The 21335-nt window shown below is 41.7% G+C and overlaps 1 protein-coding gene across 1 annotated transcript in view; it reads left to right on the forward strand.

Annotated features, from left to right (window-relative positions):
- LOC116373919 (uncharacterized) overlaps positions 1 to 21335 on the forward strand; it is a 34553-nt gene that overhangs the window by 9439 nt on the left and 3779 nt on the right. The window contains exons 2-6 of the mRNA XM_031822226.1: positions 10316 to 10391; positions 10621 to 10739; positions 10968 to 11004; positions 11136 to 11527; positions 12986 to 13289. Of these exons, the coding sequence (XP_031678086.1) occupies positions 10316 to 10391; positions 10621 to 10739; positions 10968 to 11004; positions 11136 to 11527; positions 12986 to 13289 (928 nt within the window). The remainder of the gene's footprint in view (positions 1 to 10315; positions 10392 to 10620; positions 10740 to 10967; positions 11005 to 11135; positions 11528 to 12985; positions 13290 to 21335) is intronic.

Consider the following 21335-nt stretch of genomic DNA (forward strand, 5'->3'; position numbering starts at 1 on the left):
CTTATTATTTCAAAGCAGGGACATAATTTCAAGCCTTGTGGGGAAAAAACGGACAAAGAGTTTACGAAAAGTTACAGCACCTGGGTGATTCCCAGCGGTCTCCCATCCAAGTACTAACAGGGCCTGACCTGTTGCTTCGAGATCAGACGAAGATCATCGTTACTCAGCCGTGTGGTCGTAAGGAAGAAACTATCTTCTTGGTGCATAGTAAGTGAAAAGTGAGTCTGTTAAGCTGTTGCATTTTCACATTTAGAGTTAGATCTTTGTTGTCACTCAAAAGTGGAAGAAATTGCATATATGTAGAAAAATAAATTGTATCACAGATTGTTTGATGAATACAAAACTACATTGCTTACTTATTTCAAGCAAGTGCACATTTTTCAGCCTTGTGGGAAACGGACAAGAGTTGCACGAAAGCTTACAGCACCTGTATTTGCCACAGTTTCATTCAAGTACTACCAGGCCGACTGCTTAGCTTCGAGTCGACGAGATCAGGCGTACTCAGGCCGGTGTGGTCGTAAGCGGAACTATCTCTTGGTGCACTATGTTAAGTGAAAGTGAGTCTGATTAACAGCTGTTGCATTTTCACATTTAGATAGCATCTTTTGTGTCACTCAAAAGTGGAAGAAATGCATATACTGTGAAATAATTTGTAGCACAGATTGTTGGATGAAATACAAATACCTTGCTTTTATTTCAAAGCAAGGGACATATTTCAGCTTGTGGGAAAAACGGACAAAGAGTTGAGAAAAGCTTACAGCACTGGTATTCCCAGGGGTCTCCATCCAAGTATAACAGGCCGACACTGCTTAGCTTCCGAGATCAGACGAGATCAGGCGTACTCAGGCGGTGTGGTCGTAAGCGAGAACTATCTCTTGGTGCACTATGTTAAGTGAAAGTGAGTCTGATTAACAGCTGTTGCATTTTCACCATTTAGATAAGCATCTTTGTGTCACTCAAAAAGTGGAAGAATTGCATATACTGTAGAATAATTTGTAGCACAGATTGTTGGATGAAATACAAACTAACTTGCTTACTTATTTCAAAGCAAGGGCATATTAGCCTTGTGGGAAAAAACGGACAAAGAGTTGACAAAAGCTTACAGCACTGGTATTCCAGGCGGTCTCCATCCAAGTATAACCGGTGACCTGCTTAGCTTCCAGAATAGACGAGATCAGGCGTACTCAGGCGGTGTGGGTAAGCGAGAACTATTCTTGGCACTATGTGAAGTGAAGTGAGTCTGATTAACAGTGTTGCATTTTCACATTTAGATAAGCATTTTGTGTACTCAAAAGTGGAACAAATTGATATATACGTAGAATAATTTGTAGCAGATTGTTGGATGAAATACAACTACCTTGCTTACTTATTTCAAGCAAGGGACATATTTCAGCTTGTGGGAAAAACGGACAAGAGTTGAGAAAAGCTTAAGCACTGGTATTCCAGGGTCTCCATCCAGTATACAGGCCGACCTGCTTAGCTTCCGAGATAGACGAGATCAGGCGTACTCAGGCCGGTGTGGTCGTAAGCGAGAATTTCTCTGGTGCACTATGTTAAGTGAAAGTGAGTCTGATTAACAGCTGTTGCATTTTCACCATTTAGATAAGCATCTTTGTGTACTCAAAAGTGGAAGAAATTGCATATGTAGAAATAATTTGTAGCACAGATTGTTGGATGAAATACAAACTAACTTGCTTATTATTTCAAAGCAAGGACATATTTCAGCTTGGGGAAAAAACGGACAAGAGTTGAGAAAAGCTTACAGCACTGGTATCCCAGGCGGTTCCCATCCAAGTACTAACAGGCCGAACTGCTTAGCTTCGAGATAGACGAGATCAGGCGTACTCAGGCGGTGTGGTCGTAAGCGAGAAACTATCTTTGGTGCACTATGTAAGTGAAAGTGAGTCTGATTACAGCTGTTGCATTTTCACATTTAGATAAGCATCTTTGTGTCATCAAAAGTGGAAGAAATTGCATATACTGTAGAATATATTTTGTAGCACAGATTGTTGGATGAATAAAACTAACTTGCTTACTTATTTTCAAAGCAAGGGCACATATTTCAGCCTGTGGGAAAAACGGACAAAGAGTTGACGAAAAGCTTACAGACTGGTATTCCAGGCAGTTCCATCAAGTACTAAGGCGGACCTGCTTAGCTCCGAGATCAGACGAGATCAGGCGTACTCAGGCGGTGTGGTCGTAAGCGAGAAACTATTCTGGTGCCTATGTAAGTGAAAGTGAGTCTGATTAACAGCTGTTGCATTTTCACATTTAGATAAGCATTTTGTGTCACTCAAAAGTGGAAGAATTGCATATACTAGAAATAATTTGTAGCACAGATTGTTGGATGAAATACAAACTAACTTGCTTACTTATTTCAAAGCAAGGGCAATATTCAGCCTTGTGGGAAAAAACGGAAAAGATTTGACGAAAGCTTACAGATGGTATTCCAGGCGTCTCCATCAAGTACTACCAGGCCGACTGCTTAGCTTCCGAGATCAGACGAGATAGGCGTATCAGGAGGTGTGGTCGTAGGAGAAACTATCTCTGGTGCACTATGTTAAGTAAAGTGAGTCTGATTAACAGCTGTTGCATTTTACCATTTAGATAAGCATTTTGTGTACTCAAAAGTGGAAGAATTGCATATACTGTAGAAATAATTGTAGACAGATTGTTGGATGAAATACAAACTAACCTGCTACTTATTTAAAGCAAGGGACATATTTCCCTTGTGGGAAAAACGGACAAGAGTTGAAAAAGTTACAGCACTGGTATTCCAGGCGTCTCCATCCAAGTATAACAGGCCGACCTGCTTAGCTTCCGAGATCAGACGAGATCAGCGTACTCAGGCCGGTGTGGTCGTAAGCGAGAAACTATTTCTTGGTGCTATGTTAAGTGAAGGTGAGTCTGATTAACAGCTGTTGCATTTTACACATTTAGATAAGATCTTTGTGTACTCAAAAGTGGAAGAAATTGCATATACTGTATATTTGTAGCACAGATTGTTGGATGAAAACAAATAACTTGCTTACTTATTTAAAGCAGGGCAATATTTCAGCTTGTGGGAAAAAACGGACAAAGAGTTGAAAAAGCTTACAGCATCCTGTATTCCAGGCAGTCTCCCATCAAGTATACAGGCCTGACCTGCTTAGCTTCCGGATAGACGAGATCAGGCGTACTCAGGCGGTGTGGTCGTAAGCGAGAAACTATCTCTTGCTAGCTTTTTCAAGCAGAAATTTGGCAGTCTCTATGGGGGTGCCACAGGGTTCAATTCTTGGACCGACTCTCTTCTCTGTATACATCAATGAGGTCGCTCTTGCTGCTGGTGAGTCCCTGATCCACCTCTACAATCCGGTTCAGAGCTGGTCATGGGTGCACCTCAGCCACTCAAGGTCCTAAACGATATCTTAACCGCCATCGATAAGCAAAATTACTGTGCAGCCGTATTCATTGATCTGGCCAAGGCTTTCGACTCTGTCAATCACCATATCCTCATCGCAGACTCGACAGCCTTGGTTTCTCAAATGATTTGCCTCGCCTGGTTCACCACTACTTCTCTGATAGAGTCAGTGTGTCAAATCGGAGGGTCTGCTGTCCGGACCTCTGCAGTCTCTATGGGGGTGCCACAGGGTTCAATTCTTGGACCGACTCTCTTCTCTGTATACATCAATGAGGTCGCTCTTGCTGCTGGTGAGTCCCTGATCCACCTCTACGCAGACGACACCATTCTGTATACTTCCGGCCCTTCTTTGGACACTGTGTTAACAACCCTCCAGGCAAGCTTCAATGCCATACAACTCTCCTTCCGTGGCCTCCAATTGCTCTTAAATACAAGTAAAACTAAATGCATGCTCTTCAACCGATCGCTACCTGCACCTACCCGCCTGTCCAACATCACTACTCTGGACGGCTCTGACTTAGATACGTGGACAACTACAATACTTAGGTGTCTGGTTAGACTGTAAACTCTCCTTCCAGACCCATATCAAACATCTCCAATCCAAAGTTAAATCTAGAATTGGCTTCCTATTTCGCAACAAAGCATCCTTCACTCATGCTGCCAAACATACCCTTGTAAAACTGACCATCCTACCAATCCTCGACTTTGGCGATGTCATTTACAAAATAGCCTCCAATACCCTACTCAACAAATTGGATGCAGTCTATCACAGTGCAATCCGTTTTATCACCAAAGCCCCATATACTACCAACCATTGCGACCAGGAAGCTCTCGTGGCTGGCCTCGCTTCATACTCGTCGCCAAACCCACTGGCTCCATGTCATCTACAAGACCCTGCTAGGTAAAGTCCCCCCTTATCTCAGCTCGCTGGTCACCATAGCATCTCCCACCTGTAGCACACGCTCCAGCAGGTATATCTCTCTAGTCACCCCCCAAAACCAATTCTTTCTTTGGCCGCCTCTCCTTCCAGTTCTCTGCTGCCAACGACTGGAACGAACTACAAAAATCTCTGAAACTGGAAACACTTATCTCCCTCACTAGCTTTAAGCACCAACTGTCAGAGCAGCTCACAGATTACTGCACCTGTACATAGCCCACCTATAATTTAGCCCAAACAACTACCTCTTTCCCAACTGTATTTAATTTTAATTAATTTATTTATTTTGCTCCTTTGCACCCCATTATTTTTTATTTCTACTTTGCACATTCTTCCATTGCAAAACTACCATTCCAGTATTTTACTTGCTATATTGTATTTACTTTGCCATCATGGCCCTTTTGCCTTTACCTCCCTTCTCACCTCATTTGCTCACATTGTATATAGACTTGTTTATACTGCATTATTGACTGTATGTTTGTTTTTACTCCATGTGTAACTCTGTGTCGTTTTATCTGTCGAACTGCTTTGCTTTATCTTGGCCAGGTCGCAATTGTAAATGAGAACTTGTTCTCAACTTGCCTACCTGGTTAAATAAAGGTAAAATAAATAAATAAATAAATACGCAGACGACACCATTCTGTATACTTCCGGCCCTTCTTTGGACACTGTGTTAACAACCCTCCAGGCAAGCTTCAATGCCATACAACTCTCCTTCCGTGGCCTCCAATTGCTCTTAAATACAACTAAAACTAAATGCATGCTCTTCAACCGATCGCTACCTGCACCTACCCGCCTGTCCAACATCACTACTCTGGACGGCTCTGACTTAGAATACGTGGACAACTACAAATACTTAGGTGTCTGGTTAGACTGTAAACTCTCCTTCCAGACCCATATCAAACATCTCCAATCCAAAGTTAAATCTAGAATTGGCTTCCTATTTTGCAACAAAGCATCCTTCACACATGCTGCCAAACATACCCTTGTAAAACTGACCATCCTACCAATCCTCGACTTTGGCGATGTCATTTACAAAATAGCCTCCAATACCCTACTCAACAAATTGGATGCCGTCTATCACAGTGCAATCCGTTTTATCACCAAAGCCCCATATGCTACCCACCATTGCGACCTGTACGCTCTCGTTGGCTGGCCCTCGCTTCATACTCGTCGCCAAACCCACTGGCTCCATGTCATCTACAAGACCCTGCTAGGTAAAGTCCCCCCTTATCTCAGCTCGCTGGTCACCATAGCATCTCCCACCTGTAGCACACGCTCCAGCAGGTATATCTCTCTAGTCACCCCCAAACCAATTCTTTCTTTGGCCGCCTCTCCTTCCAGTTCTCTGCTGCCAATGACTGGAACGAACTACAAAAATCTCTGAAACTGGAAACACTTATCTCCCTCACTAGCTTTAAGCACCAACTGTCAGAGCAGCTCACAGGTTACTGCACCTGTACATAGCCCACCTATAATTTAGCCCAAACAACTACCTCTTTCCCAACTGTATTTAATTTTTATTTATTTATTTATTTTGCTCCTTTGCACCCCATTATTTTTATTTCTACTTTGCACATTCTTCCATTGCAAAACTACCATTCCAGTGTTTTACTTGCTATATTGTATTTACTTTGCCACCATGGCCTTTTTTGCCTTTACCTCCCTTCTCACCTCATTTGCTCACATTGTATATAGACTTGTTTATACTGTATTATTGACTGTATGTTTGTTTTACTCCATGTGTAACTCTGTGTCGTTGTATCTGTTGAACTGCTTTGCTTTATCTTGGCCAGGTCGCAATTGTAAATGAGAACTTGTTCTCAACTTGCCTACCTGGTTAAATAAAGGTTAAATAAAATAAAATAAATAAATACTGTAAGTACTATCACCCCATCACATAACCATGTCTCCTATTGTAGGTACTATCACCCCATCACATAACCATGTCTCCTACTGTAGGTACTATCACCCCATCACATAACCATGTCTCCTACTGTAGGTACTATCACCCCATCACATAACCATGTCTCCTATTGTAGGTACTATCACCCCATCAAATAACCATGTCTCCTACTGTAGGTACTATCACCCCATCACATAACCATGTCTCCTACTGTAGGTACTATCACCCCATCACATAACCATGTCTCCTACTGTAGGTACTATCACACCATCACATAACCATGTCTGCTACTGTAAGTACTATCACCCCATCACATAACCATGTCTCCTACTGTAGGTACTATCACCCCATCACATAACCATGTCTCCTATTGTAAGTACTAGTCACATACTTTACTTGACACCAGCCAAATGAACAAATTGCTTCTTAGAATCATCTTCCTTTCCCATAGCTGACCGGCTCGGGAAACCAGATTGCACAGCGGAGAAGGTACGGTGGGATTCGAGATGGTCAGTGATCTGTTTGTTGACTTGGCTATCGAAGACCTTAGATAGATCTATATCCATCCTGCCCTGCCTAACAGTTTGGGCCCAGGGTGTCACCCCCTTTGAAGAGGGGGATGACTGCGGCAGCTTTCCAATCCTTGGGGATCTCAGACGATATGAAAGAGCGGTTGAACAGGCTGGTAATAGGGGTTGCGACAATGGCGGCGGATAGTTTCAGAAATAGAGGGTCCAGATTGTCAAGCCCAGCTGATTTGTACGGGTCCAGGTTTTGTAGCTCTTTCAGAACATCTGCTATCTGGTTTTGGGTAAAGGAGAAGCTGGGGAGGCTTGGGCGAGTAGCTGCGGGGGGTGGGGGGGGGCGGAGCTGTTGGCCGAGGTTGGAGTAGCCAGGAGGAAGGCATGGCCAGCCGTTGAGAAATGCTTGTTGAAGTTTTTGGTTATCATGGATTTATCGGTGGTGACTGTGTTACCTAGCCTCAGTGCAGTGGGCAGCTGGGAGGGATGCAACCAGGCTCACATGAAACCCTTCATGAAGACAAGTAGCCTAGTGGTTAGAGAGTTGGACTAGTAACCGAAAGGTTGAAAGTTCAAATCCCTGAACTGACAAGGTACAAATCTGTCGTTCTGCCCCTGAACAGGCAGTTAACCCACTGTTCCTAGGCCTTTATTGAAAATAAGACTTTATTCTTAACTGACTTGCCTTGTAAAATAAAAATTTGAAGCAGAGCTTAATTTGTAAATTGGGAGGTGCTAGAACAAAGAGTGGGTGCTAGAGGGGGGGGGGGGTTCTGTGGTACCAGAACTCATGAGAAAAAAGATCACCTATTATAATAGAGCATTGAACGCATATCATCACCTGCATTGTTTGGGGTTTTAGGCTGGGTTTCTGTACAGCACTTTGAGATATCAGCTGATGTACGAAGGGCTATATAAATACATTTGATTTGATATCATCACATTTGGGTAGAGCCACTTATAGAAGGTGCACACATGGGGAACATTTTTAGTAGGCTACAATATGAGGAGGAAATGAGTCCTAAAAATGCTTTCCAGTTTCACTGACTCACCCAATGATGCGCAGCTCACTCGCTGGAGATTGTCGATGCGCTCGTGTCAAAAGCCTATCTCTCCCTGTTTTGTAAAACAATGTTTGGGAGTTGATCAAATATTTTGGTAGTCTACAGCATAGTCTTATCTTTTCAGCAAGAGTCATTGCTTTTCAACCTGGGTTTTCCCTCGATTGTATTTGAAATATTGCAAAAGGCCTGTTTTGTCTGCGTGCTGTTTTTTCACTGACAGATTTGCCTCGCGTTCCCGACTGTAGGCTATTCTTTGTTATTGGGCTACAATCCGCAGCTAGGCTATTTAAAAAAAGAAGCTATTGGTCCTCTGTAGCTAAATTATAGAGCTTCTCATGACGTATTAGGCTATTCTGAATGATTTAATTTATTTCTGAAGAGACAGCAGTAATTCCGTAACTTTAGAAAATTCCTCCAGAACCCTTCATGCAGCTATGATTCTATAAGGAAACAAATGATAAAGTGCAACTCTGGAGAGATGAGTGGGTAGGATAATTGACGAAGACACAACTCGAATGAACTTTGATCGCTTTTATTATAATTGTTACATAGCAAAAAGTGAAAATGATTTTTCATGGCACGAGAGGTACCGGATTCGGCCAAATAGGTTCCGGAACAAAACAGTCCAGAACGGAACGGTGCCGGATCCTGTTCTGACATGATCCTGCTCAAATTAAGCACTGATTTGAAGTACCCATGCCTCTACCTGCTGAGTATAAAGATTATTAAACTAGATTCAGTGGGCTTGTCATTCACAGTACTGATGAAAAATCAAGTACAGTTGATCTAAATGTGGATATACGAGGCCATCTAGTGGTCACCGGATTTAAAAAAAATAATCATGCAAGCTATCTTTGCACTAGCATGCGATGCCATATATTTGACACAGGTATTTATTTTTCAACATGTATTGTCATTGACTGTAACAAAATATAATTGTATGAGCTATGCCTCTGTGTCCCGGCGTTGTTGTACCCCTCTACTATCTGGCTTGGTGGGGCGATCTCGTTCTGCATGCCTGCTTCACTGAGATACAATGTGTCGTCATGCATTTGTGCATGCACGCTGTTAACGGTCATATCCGTCTTGCTAGCTAACTTAGCTAGCTCATCAACCAGTATTTTATTCGCTTTTTCTGCACGACAGCACTTATTAAAGCCTTGAAACTCATGGGGACCTCACTGTTACCACGGGTCATCGAGCTAGCCCTTATTTGGCAGCAGGGTTGCATCGGTTTCCACTGGATGTGACAGCTTGTTAGGCTGGCTAGCTAGGTAGCTAATTCGCTAACGCGAACTGTTTATCACGTAGCAGCCTATGCTGACTAGCATCGCTAGCAACTAGCTAACATGGATAAAGGCTAGTCGTGGGTCCACAAAATCAAACGAATGGTACTGAACTGATAACAAAATCATGTTTCGAAATTGTAGAAGCTATTTATGCTTTTTTTGTTGTTGTTGCTTAATGACATTGCGAATATCATAATTTTTGACTACCGGTATGTATTTAATCCGGTTTCGGCATGAGAAAAGTATTAATCGCAAATTCCAGCACTAACGGATACCGGGAAATAAATAAGTATTAATCGCAAATTCCAGCACTAACGGATACCGGGGAATAAATAAGAGAACCGGTCACGAATGCGGAGCCACGCCCTAAAATAACATGTGACCACAAGGCGTTTGTGACACATTCATGCGTTCCAATATTGTCATAATTGTCTGTAGGTTCTAAATTGCTTATGAGCTTGGCTTCCCTTCAGAAAGTAGCTGATTCTTGTACTCTACAGCTGTATTTTCCTACAGTTACTAATAATACTAGCAACAAAATACATTTCATTGCTTAAAATGATATTGCCAGATGGAAGAAAATAATAAGGTAGGCCTAAACTGTAATAAGATATACCTTAAAGACTGCTTGTGTTTAATCCTGAATCCAGTTGCCCCTCTTGTACTGGGATAAAACAATAGGCAAGCCATGAACCTTATGGAGGAGTGCATGTGTTTTGCAGACACACCTCGGTAGTGGAGATAATGGGGTATAGGCCTAACTGTTGTTTTGAGGGTGAAATTTCAACCACAGGATGATGTCATCATTGTGAACTAAATTCAGCATAGCCAAACCTTGTATAAAATAGGTTGAATTTGTACCTTTGAAACCATGTCAGATTTTCAACATTATATACACTTTCAGAAAAAAACAATAGGCAGCACCTCAGCCTGGGATCGAACCCCATCCAGGGTTTTAACTACACCCAGCCCTGCTTAGCTTTAATATGTCACTGACTACTACCAATATGCTATTGTGAGAATTATTATTGAGAGATCTCTTAATAACAAAATATATTCAGTGTTAATATTGAAGTCATTCTAAGGGGTAGGTTTGACAAAGCAAATGAGTGAGTGAGTCTTTGACATGAAGACAGTTGTTAGATTCTGCCATTGGGACTGCTCTGATGTTTCCATTCTCTCCTGGTTATGACCATAGAGCCTTGTCCCAGTCTCTAGACCTGCCTGTCTGTGTGGTGGATGATCACCTGACCTCTGAAGCTGTCAATGAGATGGTAAGTTGACCTTGTCATTTCATAGTACAAGATTAATCCAATAAAATGTTATAGTGATGCTATCATTGGCAATGTTGACGTACCACAACCATCTCTGTTGTGTTGCAGTTGTTTAATTGGCCCAACGTTGCCAATGCTCCTCCACTCTTTAACAGTTAATAATAATTTCAGTATGATATTTGTTGTATATTATGTTTTATTATTTGCAATATAATTACATTTCTACCAGGAGCAGAGCAATTCTACCAGGAGCAGAGCAACCTCAGTGATGGAAACCACAGAAGAGGGGAAGCTCAACAATGTGGAACATCTGACACTTATGGACTTCCTTCAAAACCTAACTGAGAAGTATGTTCTGTTTTCTTTGGTACTATCACACCTTCAAGGAAATAAGATCAAATTAGAAACTGATCAATCGGGAAAAAAAATTCATTGCTAGAAAAGTTGTCACATTGCAATTTTGCCAAAACAACTGACACAAAGCAAGTATAACTTCACGATCAGGCAAATAATTAAATAAAAACAATTCTGCCACGCATCCTGATATGACAACATTTATAACAATATTGTTTTCAGGCAATGGAGGGGGATTCGTGAGGGCATGTTTGACCCGGTAAGATCATGTTACTGACAATTTAATCAGATTACCATGAAAACTCTGCCTAATGTTTAACCTTGTTCATAAGCTTTTGAAAGACGCACTATGCAACATTTTAAAACACTTCTTCTGTTTCTGGAATACAGCTGACAAAACAACAGCTTGCCGGCTTGTGTCTGAGGATTGTCCAGTTTTTATCGGACAAGCTGATGCAGATCATCATCCCAGGTCTTTACGAACTACTGGGCATCCAAGATGCTGCCTCCTCTCCATTGTCACAGAGATCTCTCACAGCGTCACTCACCAGTCTGTTAGACGATAAGACTAACACCAAGTCCCGCGTGAGATTTACTGAGGCTGGTGTACCTAAGAGGCCAGGCAGTCGAAAGCTTTACAATAGCTTTCGCATCCCGACTCCCTACCCTTCCTCCAACTGTATGGAGCAGGAAGAGGAAGAAGAGCAGGAATCACAACTTAAGTTCAAGGAGATTTACCTGACTAAGGGCAGTGGAAGCTACCTGCCCAAGGGGGCCATGAGGTATGTTCTTAAAGGGAAATTTAACAACTTCATATTCATCTCCAGCATCACCATATGTGAAAATTACACATTTCCGTGCTTTGTAGTAAAAAAAATATAGAGGGATGTAACTGTTTCCAATAGTGCTGAGAAATTTGTGCTTTTTGAGGTTGGTTTGGTTTCGATTCAAATATTTAAAAAATAATCACGGTTTTGGATTTCAATACTTTTTTTAGACATTGAATGCACTATGGATTATGTGTGTTGAATGCTGTAACAACACATAATAAAACAATGAATAAAAGTCCCATGATGGTAGTGACTGTCCATTACTGTTTATGACTTATCAACCATCATTTACTTTCTCATATAAAATATTTATTTGATGACTTTATTATTTCATTCCAAGTCATCAACTCGTCTCTATAGAGCTGCTGCTTATCCTGTCTGACAAAATCACTATTTTAGTAGTTCTTCAAATTAAATAAGACCTACTTTTATGACCGCTGAACACCAACTGTCAATCACTTAGATCATGTATTTCCAGGTAGAGAATCCTCGCAACGCAACTGCTTTTTATCTCTCTCATGCATTCTCTCGTCTCTCCGTCTCAGTCAATGAGGTTTCCGTATCTGCTCCACACAGAGTGGACAAGTAAGTGGGCGTGCAATGGATTATGGGAATTAATTGCCATATTTTCTGTGCTAAACTATGTAGAATATTGGCCTGTTGGAACTACAACTCCCTACTACATTGCATAGTTTGTGCTTGATCTGATTTATCTCTACAGAAACTGAGCATCGAGCTCACAGAATAAGAAAAAAATTAACTATATGGAATTCAAGTAATTGAGCCGACGTCAGTCAATTAGTTGTGTAAAAACCGAAAAATAACAAAAATGTTGGTTAAATGCTCAGCTCTAGATTCTAATGACATCATCAGTGTGCATCGTGTGATTTTAACCAATTATGAGTAGGCATTTCCTACTAATTGGTTGATGATGTCATAGAAAACACTTATCTTCCTCTTTCTTTTTTACTACAAAACATAGAAATGCCCGTTTTTCACATATGCTGATGTTGGGGTGGTGCTGGAGATGATGAATATGAAGTTGAAACATTTAGAAATTTCCCTTTAACATTTCTTCAAACTGCCTTGTATTTATGATTGTCCTTGAAGTTATTAGAAGTTACAGTATTTGAAGTTTATAGCAATTTTGATTTTTGTAGAGGATAGATATTGCCAGGATAGATAGATATCTACAGTTTCAATAAAAATGACTTATACAAAATACATTTTATTGGGCTTTAGAAATTAAGCAGTTAGGCTGACATCACACTAAGGTTTTTTCTCAGAGAAACAGCAGCGTTTTCCTCATTGTTTTCAATGGTGCAGATGTATTTGACACACTGAATGTGCATCACAGCCTTACATATTATTTGTTTGACTGTGATGATTTCTGTTGTTTTTTCCCCCAAGGATTCTAACCTCTCTGTCTGATGTGCAGAAAAAAACAACCAACTCTGAGACGCTACAAGTCCTCTTAGGTGTCTCAGAGGACACCCTCGTCACCTGTGTGCAGGACAGCCTGCAAGGTTCTCTCTCCAAACTTGCATGCATGTCCAATTCTCCATCTGGAAGTGCAGGCTCTATGATGCTAACCCCTGCTGTAATGGCAAAGTTGGCTAAAGATGTCAAGTCGGCCTTATCAGTGGTCGTTAAGAGTGCCTCCGCTAGCCAAACCTCTCTAGTGACACCGGTAAGGGGAGACTCACAGACCAAGGTGACTGAGAGCATGGTGAGAGAGCTGGCTGCTAAACTTGAAAAAGTTGACCAAGAGAGCAAGAGTCTAACAGGGCAAGTCATGACCACGATCTCTGACACAATGGTGGCTTTTGTTGACGAGAACGAACAGAATTTGCTGGAAGATCTGAAGGACAAGATCACGTTTTTGGCATCGCATGTTGGCTTCATTGAGGATCTTGATGCCCTGATAAGGAAATACGAGAGCAGCTACAATATTGGTGAATCTGGTTCCTCCTGCACGCTCACATCTAAGAGCATCCAAAAACTCTCCAGCCGGGAGTTTCAAACATCAGCAATACAAGCAGTGAGTGGAGTTCTTGCCAAAAAAGTCAGTAGTTTGAGCTTTCCTAGTTCAGTCATTCAGTCTGAGTTAACAGGTGCTGTATCAGGTCAAACATTCTCTGGCATTGTAAAGACAGAGTCAATTCAACCAGTGGGCTCAGCAGCGTCAGTAGTTGTTAAGACTTTTGTGTCAGATATGAAGTCCTTGGCTGAATCTGAAGAGAGTCCTCAACAGAAGAGTGCCTGGTCTGCTGCTGTTCACATTTACCACAGCATCCAAAACAACTTGAAAGATTATTTCGGCAAGCTTCAGCGATGTGCCTTAAAGAGCATTGTCACATCTGATGATAACATCACAAATGCTGAGTTTAAGGAGACAGTTCCACTTCCTTGCTTAAACATGAAATATAGGCCCAGTAAGAGTGAGCCTCAGTTGCCAGAGTCCACTGGTGCAGTTACTTTACAAAGAGGCCTAAGTGAGAGCTCAAAACTTCTTTGGGCAAAAACAGAGTCAGAAGAAAGCAAGCTCCTTCTGACAACTTGCACCAAAGAAGTCATCTCAGCGCTTCTGGTCTTGTACAACACTGAGATGTCAAAGGAGGACCCCCTGTACACTGTTGGAGAAAAAGGATCAGGCTTCTCTATTGAGAGAGAGAAATTTGTAGAGGGTGTTCTGGCTCAGCTTGGGGATATCTCCCATTCCAGGGCCTCATCACCAATAGTATATGAGTTCTCCTGTCAAAATGAGGACAGCAGAAGTAAGGCCACAGCTTCTTTGACCAGTCTGTTCAATTGTATTAGAAAACTCTCAAGTGAGGAATTTAAGAGAAATGCCACTCAAGCAGTGAGTGAGTTCCTAGTTAAAAAGTCCACCAGTAGCTTAACTAGTGCACAGCCTGCTTATTCTGTAGCATCCAGGTCTTGTTCCATTCAAAACCAGTACACATGGTCAAAGGATATTTGTGCGGATTCTGCTGCCTTTGGCATCATTGAAACATTTGTGGAAGACCTGCAGAGCTCAGCGCAACCTGCAGAAGTAGAGGAGAGAGAACCTGACCTCCAGGAAAATGCACAAAAGCTACAGAGCAGGATCTGGTCTGCTACCACTAGTTTATATAACAATATTCAGAAGACCTTAAAGGACTTCATCATTCATCAGCGGAGGTCAGACATGCTGAGCAGAATGTCTAGTCATATACCCACAGAGGACTCTGGACATCTTGGGACTAAGGAGCACATTTGTTTGGCAAGCCAGGACTTGAGGCAAGCTAGTAAGAGTGTGCCTCACTTGCACAGTTTGAACCTTGAAGTGGCTCTACACATGGGTGTCAGCGAGAGTTCAAAACTTCTCTGGACTGAAACAGACGAGGCTCTACTGACCAATAGTACCAAAGAGGTCATTTCAACAATCTTGACCTCATGCGAGGATCAGGCATCAAATGCACCTTGCTTCTCCACAGTAGGAAAGAAAATATCTGATATGTCCCTTGAGGTCAACATGTTGGTAGGTGGTGTTCTGTCTCAGCTGAAGGACATCTCCTTGTCAAGGTCCCCAACACCATGTGAAGACATGTTTGAACGTCTCCAAGGTTCTCCTGAGCGAACCTCTCCAGTAAGTCTAGATTGCAGCACGGCTGCCTCCAAAGGCACTGCATCTTCCCACAGTCTTTCAACAAAGATCCTCCAAAAACTCTCTAGTCATGAGTTCCAAACCAAAGCTGAGAAAGGAGTGAGTGAGGTCCTCTCTAGATCATTTAACATTGTGGAGGAAGGCACAACAGATAAGTACCTCCAGCCTGTATCTACATCCACCACATCTACTGATATTATACAAACCATAGTGAAAGACCAGCAGGAGCTCACCCAGACCACCCAATCATCGGACATGGTATCTGGAACCTCCCTGCTCACCACTGGACAGGTTTCTCAGAAAAGGATCTGGTCTGTTGCTCGTAACATCTACTACAGTCTGCAAAGTAAGATTACGGAGTTTCTCAGAAAAGATCTTCAAAGATCAGACACAACACTTGGTTCAATCCAAATCTTTACATATCAAAGCAGTCCTGCATCACAAAGAGCAAGTCTCGGCCATCTTGAGGTCAACCAGAGCAGTGTTACACCTGGTGGAAACGATGCCTGTGTGGACATTCCGCACAAATTACTATCTAAAACCACTGAGCTCTCAGGATCAATGCTGGAGGATATTGACACGATCCGTTGTAGGAGTGCTGACAGCCAAAATACAAGAAATACCTCTTCTTCACGCTCCTCCATCTCTCTAACACCTACTTCAAAATTAAGGCAGTCGAAATGGCACTTTGCCTTACCCGGGACTCCCATCCCCACTGAGTTTCCTGCTCAGATTGACTTTCCCATTGTTAGAAACACAATCATTGAGGACTTCTTTCACACAGAGGACTTACTTCCTGTAACCTTTGTGGACAAAGTCAGGCAAGCTGCTGGGGTGGTAGTGGACATTATGGTGGAAAGTGTTGAGAACACACAGGAAGATGGACAGGGTGCTTCTCATCTTGACGACCTCCGATCTGCTGTTAGGAAATTGAGAAAAATAATTTCCACTTGGACCATCCACATTTTCAGTCATGAATTGGTGGATAAAGTGATAGCCCTTCAGGACAGCCACAGCACTCCACAGGTCTTAACATTGGAAGCAGCCAAAAGTGCTTCAGACTCCATTCTTTCAAGGCTGAAATGGAGAAAGGAACAATGTGCCATATCCAAGGAGCTCTCCTCTCAGCTTCTCCAGATATTTGCTGAAGAGACAGTGAAGGGCTTCCTGAGACAGTGGTCAGATGAGTATGAAAACATAAACTTTGATGTTTCAGTCCAGAACGATCCAAAGACTTCTACTTGCATGGTCATTCTTCAAATGATCACCAAAGCCACTGCTAAATGTTATTTTGAGTCCACTACCAGCGTGGCCACCAGTGACATTGTAGAAGGCGTGTTTGATTTGGAAAGGGATACCATCAGCAGTACTGGAGAGCAGGTCCTCACCTTTAACACAAAGGTATAGTACACATACATCTTTCATGAATAACACTGCTGTTGACCTTTTGTGAGATATATGATTATTTGTGTCATGGCATTGCACTGCTTCTTTGCAATTGATATCCTGTACTTTAAGATATCGAAAAAAATTCAGTTTGTTTTAATGTGCCTTTTCCCACAAACCAGGGTTCCAAGAAAGTTAGTAAGAACCTCTGTCCTCAAGAGTCTCTGGAGTACCAGCCTCAGAACACTTCCCCTACTGTGTACTTTACAGGTAAGCCCTGCTGCTGTTTAGGCTGCTGCTCAGTCAAGACTGAGACATTATCCCTTTACCATTCCATTAATTCATTTGGAAAGACATTGTACTCCTCTCAGTTGTTACATATGACATACTGTACTGTGGGCTGGGTGGTAGCCTAGTGGGTTAAGAGGTTGGGCCAGTAACCAATAGGTTGCTGGTTCAGAATCCCTGAGTTCACGAGGCAAAATCTGTCAATGTGCTCTTGAGCAAGGCACTTCATCCTAATTGCTCCTGTAAGTCTCTCTGGATAACAGTGTCTGATAAATGAGTTAAAATGTAAATTGATGGCATGCTGGATGGTCTTTCGTTGCAGAGACGATGACAACATCTCATGGCTCCTTTTCTCCAGAGGGAATTTATGATATCGCATCGTCCTTCCCACTTGAAGAGAAGAGTCGCAGACCCTCCCTTTTCACCAGATTGTCTAGATCCATCACGAAAGGCTTTCTCAGCCCATTCAAATCTTCAAGGAAAACCAAATTATTTAATTAAATTCCTCATTATAACAACGAGAGCATTCATTTGTTCAGATGAGAATCTAATCGTATTGGTCACATACGCAGAAAACAACTGTGAGATGCTTTATTACGAGCACATTCCCAACAATGCAGAGTTAAAAAAGTAAGAAAATATTTTCTAAATAGTAACACAATAACAATAACAAGGCTATATACAAGGAGTACCAGTACCGAGTCAATGTGCATGGGTGCGAGGTAGTTGAGGTAATACAGTATGTCCATGTAGGTAAGGGTAAAAGTGACTAGGCAATCAGGATAGATAATAAACACAGTAGCAGCAGCTAATGTGAAAGTCGGTCAGTGTCACAGTGAATGTGTGGGTAGAGTGTAGTGAGTGTGCATCGAGCCAATTCAAGAGAGTCAGTGGAAAACAATTAGAAAAATACATCAATAACAAAGGGGGTCAATGCAAATAGTGCAGGTGGCCATTTAATTAACGTTCAGCAGTCTAATGACTTGGGGGTAGAAGCTGTTCAGCAGTCTAATGACTTGGGGGTAGAAGCTGTTCAGCAGTCTAATGACTTGGGGGTAGAAGCTGTTCAGCATTCTAATGACTTGGGGGTAGAAGCTGTTAAGGAGCCTTTTGTCCCAGACTTGGTGCTCTCGTATCGCTTGCCGTGTGGTAGCAGAGTGAACAGTCTATGACTTGGATGGTTGGAGCCTTTTGCCAATCATTTACATATCACTTACTTTATTTTTATTTGATTTGATGTCATATTGTAAACGTATGTATCTGTTTTGCTGAAAATATGATTTTGAAAACAATGAATGTCTACAAGTGCTTCATAAAACAGTTATATTTATTTTTGTATTTTCAAAAGACAGCAAATAGCCAATCAAGTATCAACATAAGTGAAATGAAAGACAGATTTCATTTTCTGTGAATAATTGTCTTGTCCAGTGAGCAACTCAATGACAGCGATTCAATGACATCATTAGATCACCTCCAAGAAGCATCTTCAACGTTCACCTGACAACCCATTGGATAAGACACAAACACTAACCAAGCGTTTCTTTCCTGTCAAGAAGGTTGAGATCAGAATATAAGGTCCATAAACAAACTGAAAATGGCATACTGAAGATGGAGTCAAAAGGAACTCAGCCTTTCACCCTTTTCATAGCAATGGAATATGTGACAAGGTTCGTTATAGTTCATGTTTTCTACAAAAAATTATAAAGGCAGATTCGATTATCCAGTTAAAAAGTTTTTTTTTTTATCGACAGAACTACCGTCCTTGGGTGTTCCTGAGCTCACAGTTAAAGGTTAAACATGTTATTGTGAGTTCTGGAGGCAGCAGATGCTGTTGGTGGTCGATCAAGGGCACTTCCTGTCTACGCACTGCTTCCCGCCCTCTTCAAACTCATGTTTTGAGATCCACATTTGCTGGAAAGTTCCCTAGAGTAAGACAACATGATGCTTATCAGTACAAATCCAAAACAATACAACCACCATCATTGATGATGTGCATTAGGTCAAAGTAATAGGTTATTATCAAACTATTTCAAAACAGGCCAACACACAAATCCCAAAACAAATAGACAAATCATAGTGTGCAAGTGACCAGAAGCGAGGCTGCTGAGCTGCTTAGTGGAGGCTGCTGCCTCTCTGTGGTGAGAGCAATAACACACTGAACATGATGGACAAGGATGCTCCATATAGCCATCCATCACTGTCCAGGCACAGCCTGGGTGTATGTAAAACAATATGACCAGATATGGTTTGATATCTCTTCTGAAACTCTGGTGGGTTTATTGAGTTCAGGGTTGTGTAATGGTTGCTTCCATGTCAGTCCTCAAAGATGAAATTGCATAGAATCGAATGAATCACATCCAATGATTTCCCGCTTTGGACATTGTTTTGAAAATGATTCTCCATAGCTGCCATACCTTTGTGATGTCATAAAGTGTTACAGAATTCCCCTTCGATTAAAACTATGGAGTTCATTGGCCTCAACTTCATTGGCTGTCCTTCAGAAAGTAGATAATACTTGTGTTTTCAAACGATTAATAAAAATACTAGCAACAAAACAAACTAAATAGATTTAATCCATTAATATGATATTGCCAGATGGAAGAAAATAACAAGGTAGGCCTAAACTGTAATAAGATATATCTTATAGACTGCTTCAGTGCATTTGGAAAGTATTCAGACCCCTTGACTTTTTACACATTTCATTTTTTACATTACAGCCTTATTCTGAAATGGATTACATACAACATTTTCCTCATCAATCTACACACAATATCCTATAATGACAAAGCAAAAACAGTTTTTTAGAAATGTTTGCAATTTAAAATGGAAAAAAACAGATACCTTATTTACATAAGTATTCAAACCCTTTGCTATGAGACTCCAAATTGAGCTCCGGTGCATCCTGTTTCCCTTGATCATCCTTGAGATGTTTCTACAACATGATTGGAGTCCCCCTGTATGAACCTGATAGTCACTCTGACAGAGCTCCAGTTCCTCTGTAGAGATGGGAGAACCTTCCAGAAGGACAACCATCTCTGCAGCACTCCACCAATCATACCTTTATGGTAGAGTGGCCAGACGGAAGCCACTCCTCAGTAAAAGGCACCTAAAGGACTCAGACATGAGAAACAAGATTCTCTGGTCTGATGAAACCAAAATGTAACTCTTTGGCCTGAATGCCAAGCGTCACGTCTAGAGGAAACCTGGCACCATCCCTACGGTGAAGCCTGGTGATGGTGCATCATGCTGTGGGGATGTTTTTCAGCAGCAGGGACTGGGAGACTTGAGAATCTGGGGTATGACTTAAAGATTGTTGTACACCAGCGGAACCCATCCAACTTGAAGGAGCTGGAGCAGTTTTGCCTTGAAGAATGGACAAGTCCCAGTGTCTAGATGTGCCAAGCTTATAGAGACGTACCCCAAGAGACTTGCAGCTGTAATTGCTGCAAAATGTGGCTCTACAAAGTATTGACTTTGGGAGGTGAATAGTAATTCACGCTCAAATTTTCTGGTTTTTTTTGTGTCTTATTTCATGTTTGTTTCACAATAAAAAATATTTTGCATCTTCAAAGTGGTGTTGTGTAAATCAAATTATACAAACCGCCCAAAAATCTATTTTAATTCCAGGTTATAAGGCAACAAAATAGGAAAAATGCCAAAGGGGGTGAATACTTTCGCAAGCCACTGTAAATGGTTCAGTTCACATAAACAGTCATTATTTTCAGTTTGAGAGATCATCCCGGGGATGAGATTAAGAGAGATGGAAATTGAGATTAAGAGAGAGAGACTAATAAGAGAGAACTTGTTATGGGGCAGGTCAGGCGTCATTCATGGAGTCATTTGTAGGGTCAAGTCCCCAGCCGATCTATTTGAACCCATCATTATTTGTGGCCATGTATTAACTACTAAGTGAGTCTTTGACATGAAGACAGTGGTTAGATTCTGCCATGGGGACCTGCTCTGATGTTGTTTCCATTCTCTCCTGGTTATGACCATAGAGCCTTGTCCCAGTCTCTAGACCTGCCTGTCTGTGTGGTGGATGACCACCTGACCTCTGAAGCTGTCAATGAGATGGTAAGTTGACCTTGTCATTTCATATTACAACATTAATCCAATAAAATGTTATAGTGATGCTATCATTGGCAATGTTGACGTACCACAACCATCTCTGTTGTGTTTCAGTTGTTTAAATTTGTCCAACGTTGCCAATGCTCCTCCACTCTCTAACGGTTCATAAGTTCTTTCAGTATGATATTTGTTGTATATGTTAAGTTTGACTCTGTTGGTGCCATTATTTGAGACTCATGTTTATTTCTACCAGAAGCAAAGCAGCACTGTGGAAACCACAGAAGAAGAGAGCCTCAACAGTGTGAAAAATCTGGAGTCTTTTTCACTGATGATCAACTTCCTGCAGAACCTAACTGAGGAGTATGTTCT

Source organism: Oncorhynchus kisutch, linkage group LG4 (assembly GCF_002021735.2).
Source record: "Oncorhynchus kisutch isolate 150728-3 linkage group LG4, Okis_V2, whole genome shotgun sequence".
Taxonomy (NCBI): Eukaryota; Metazoa; Chordata; class Actinopteri; order Salmoniformes; family Salmonidae; genus Oncorhynchus; species Oncorhynchus kisutch.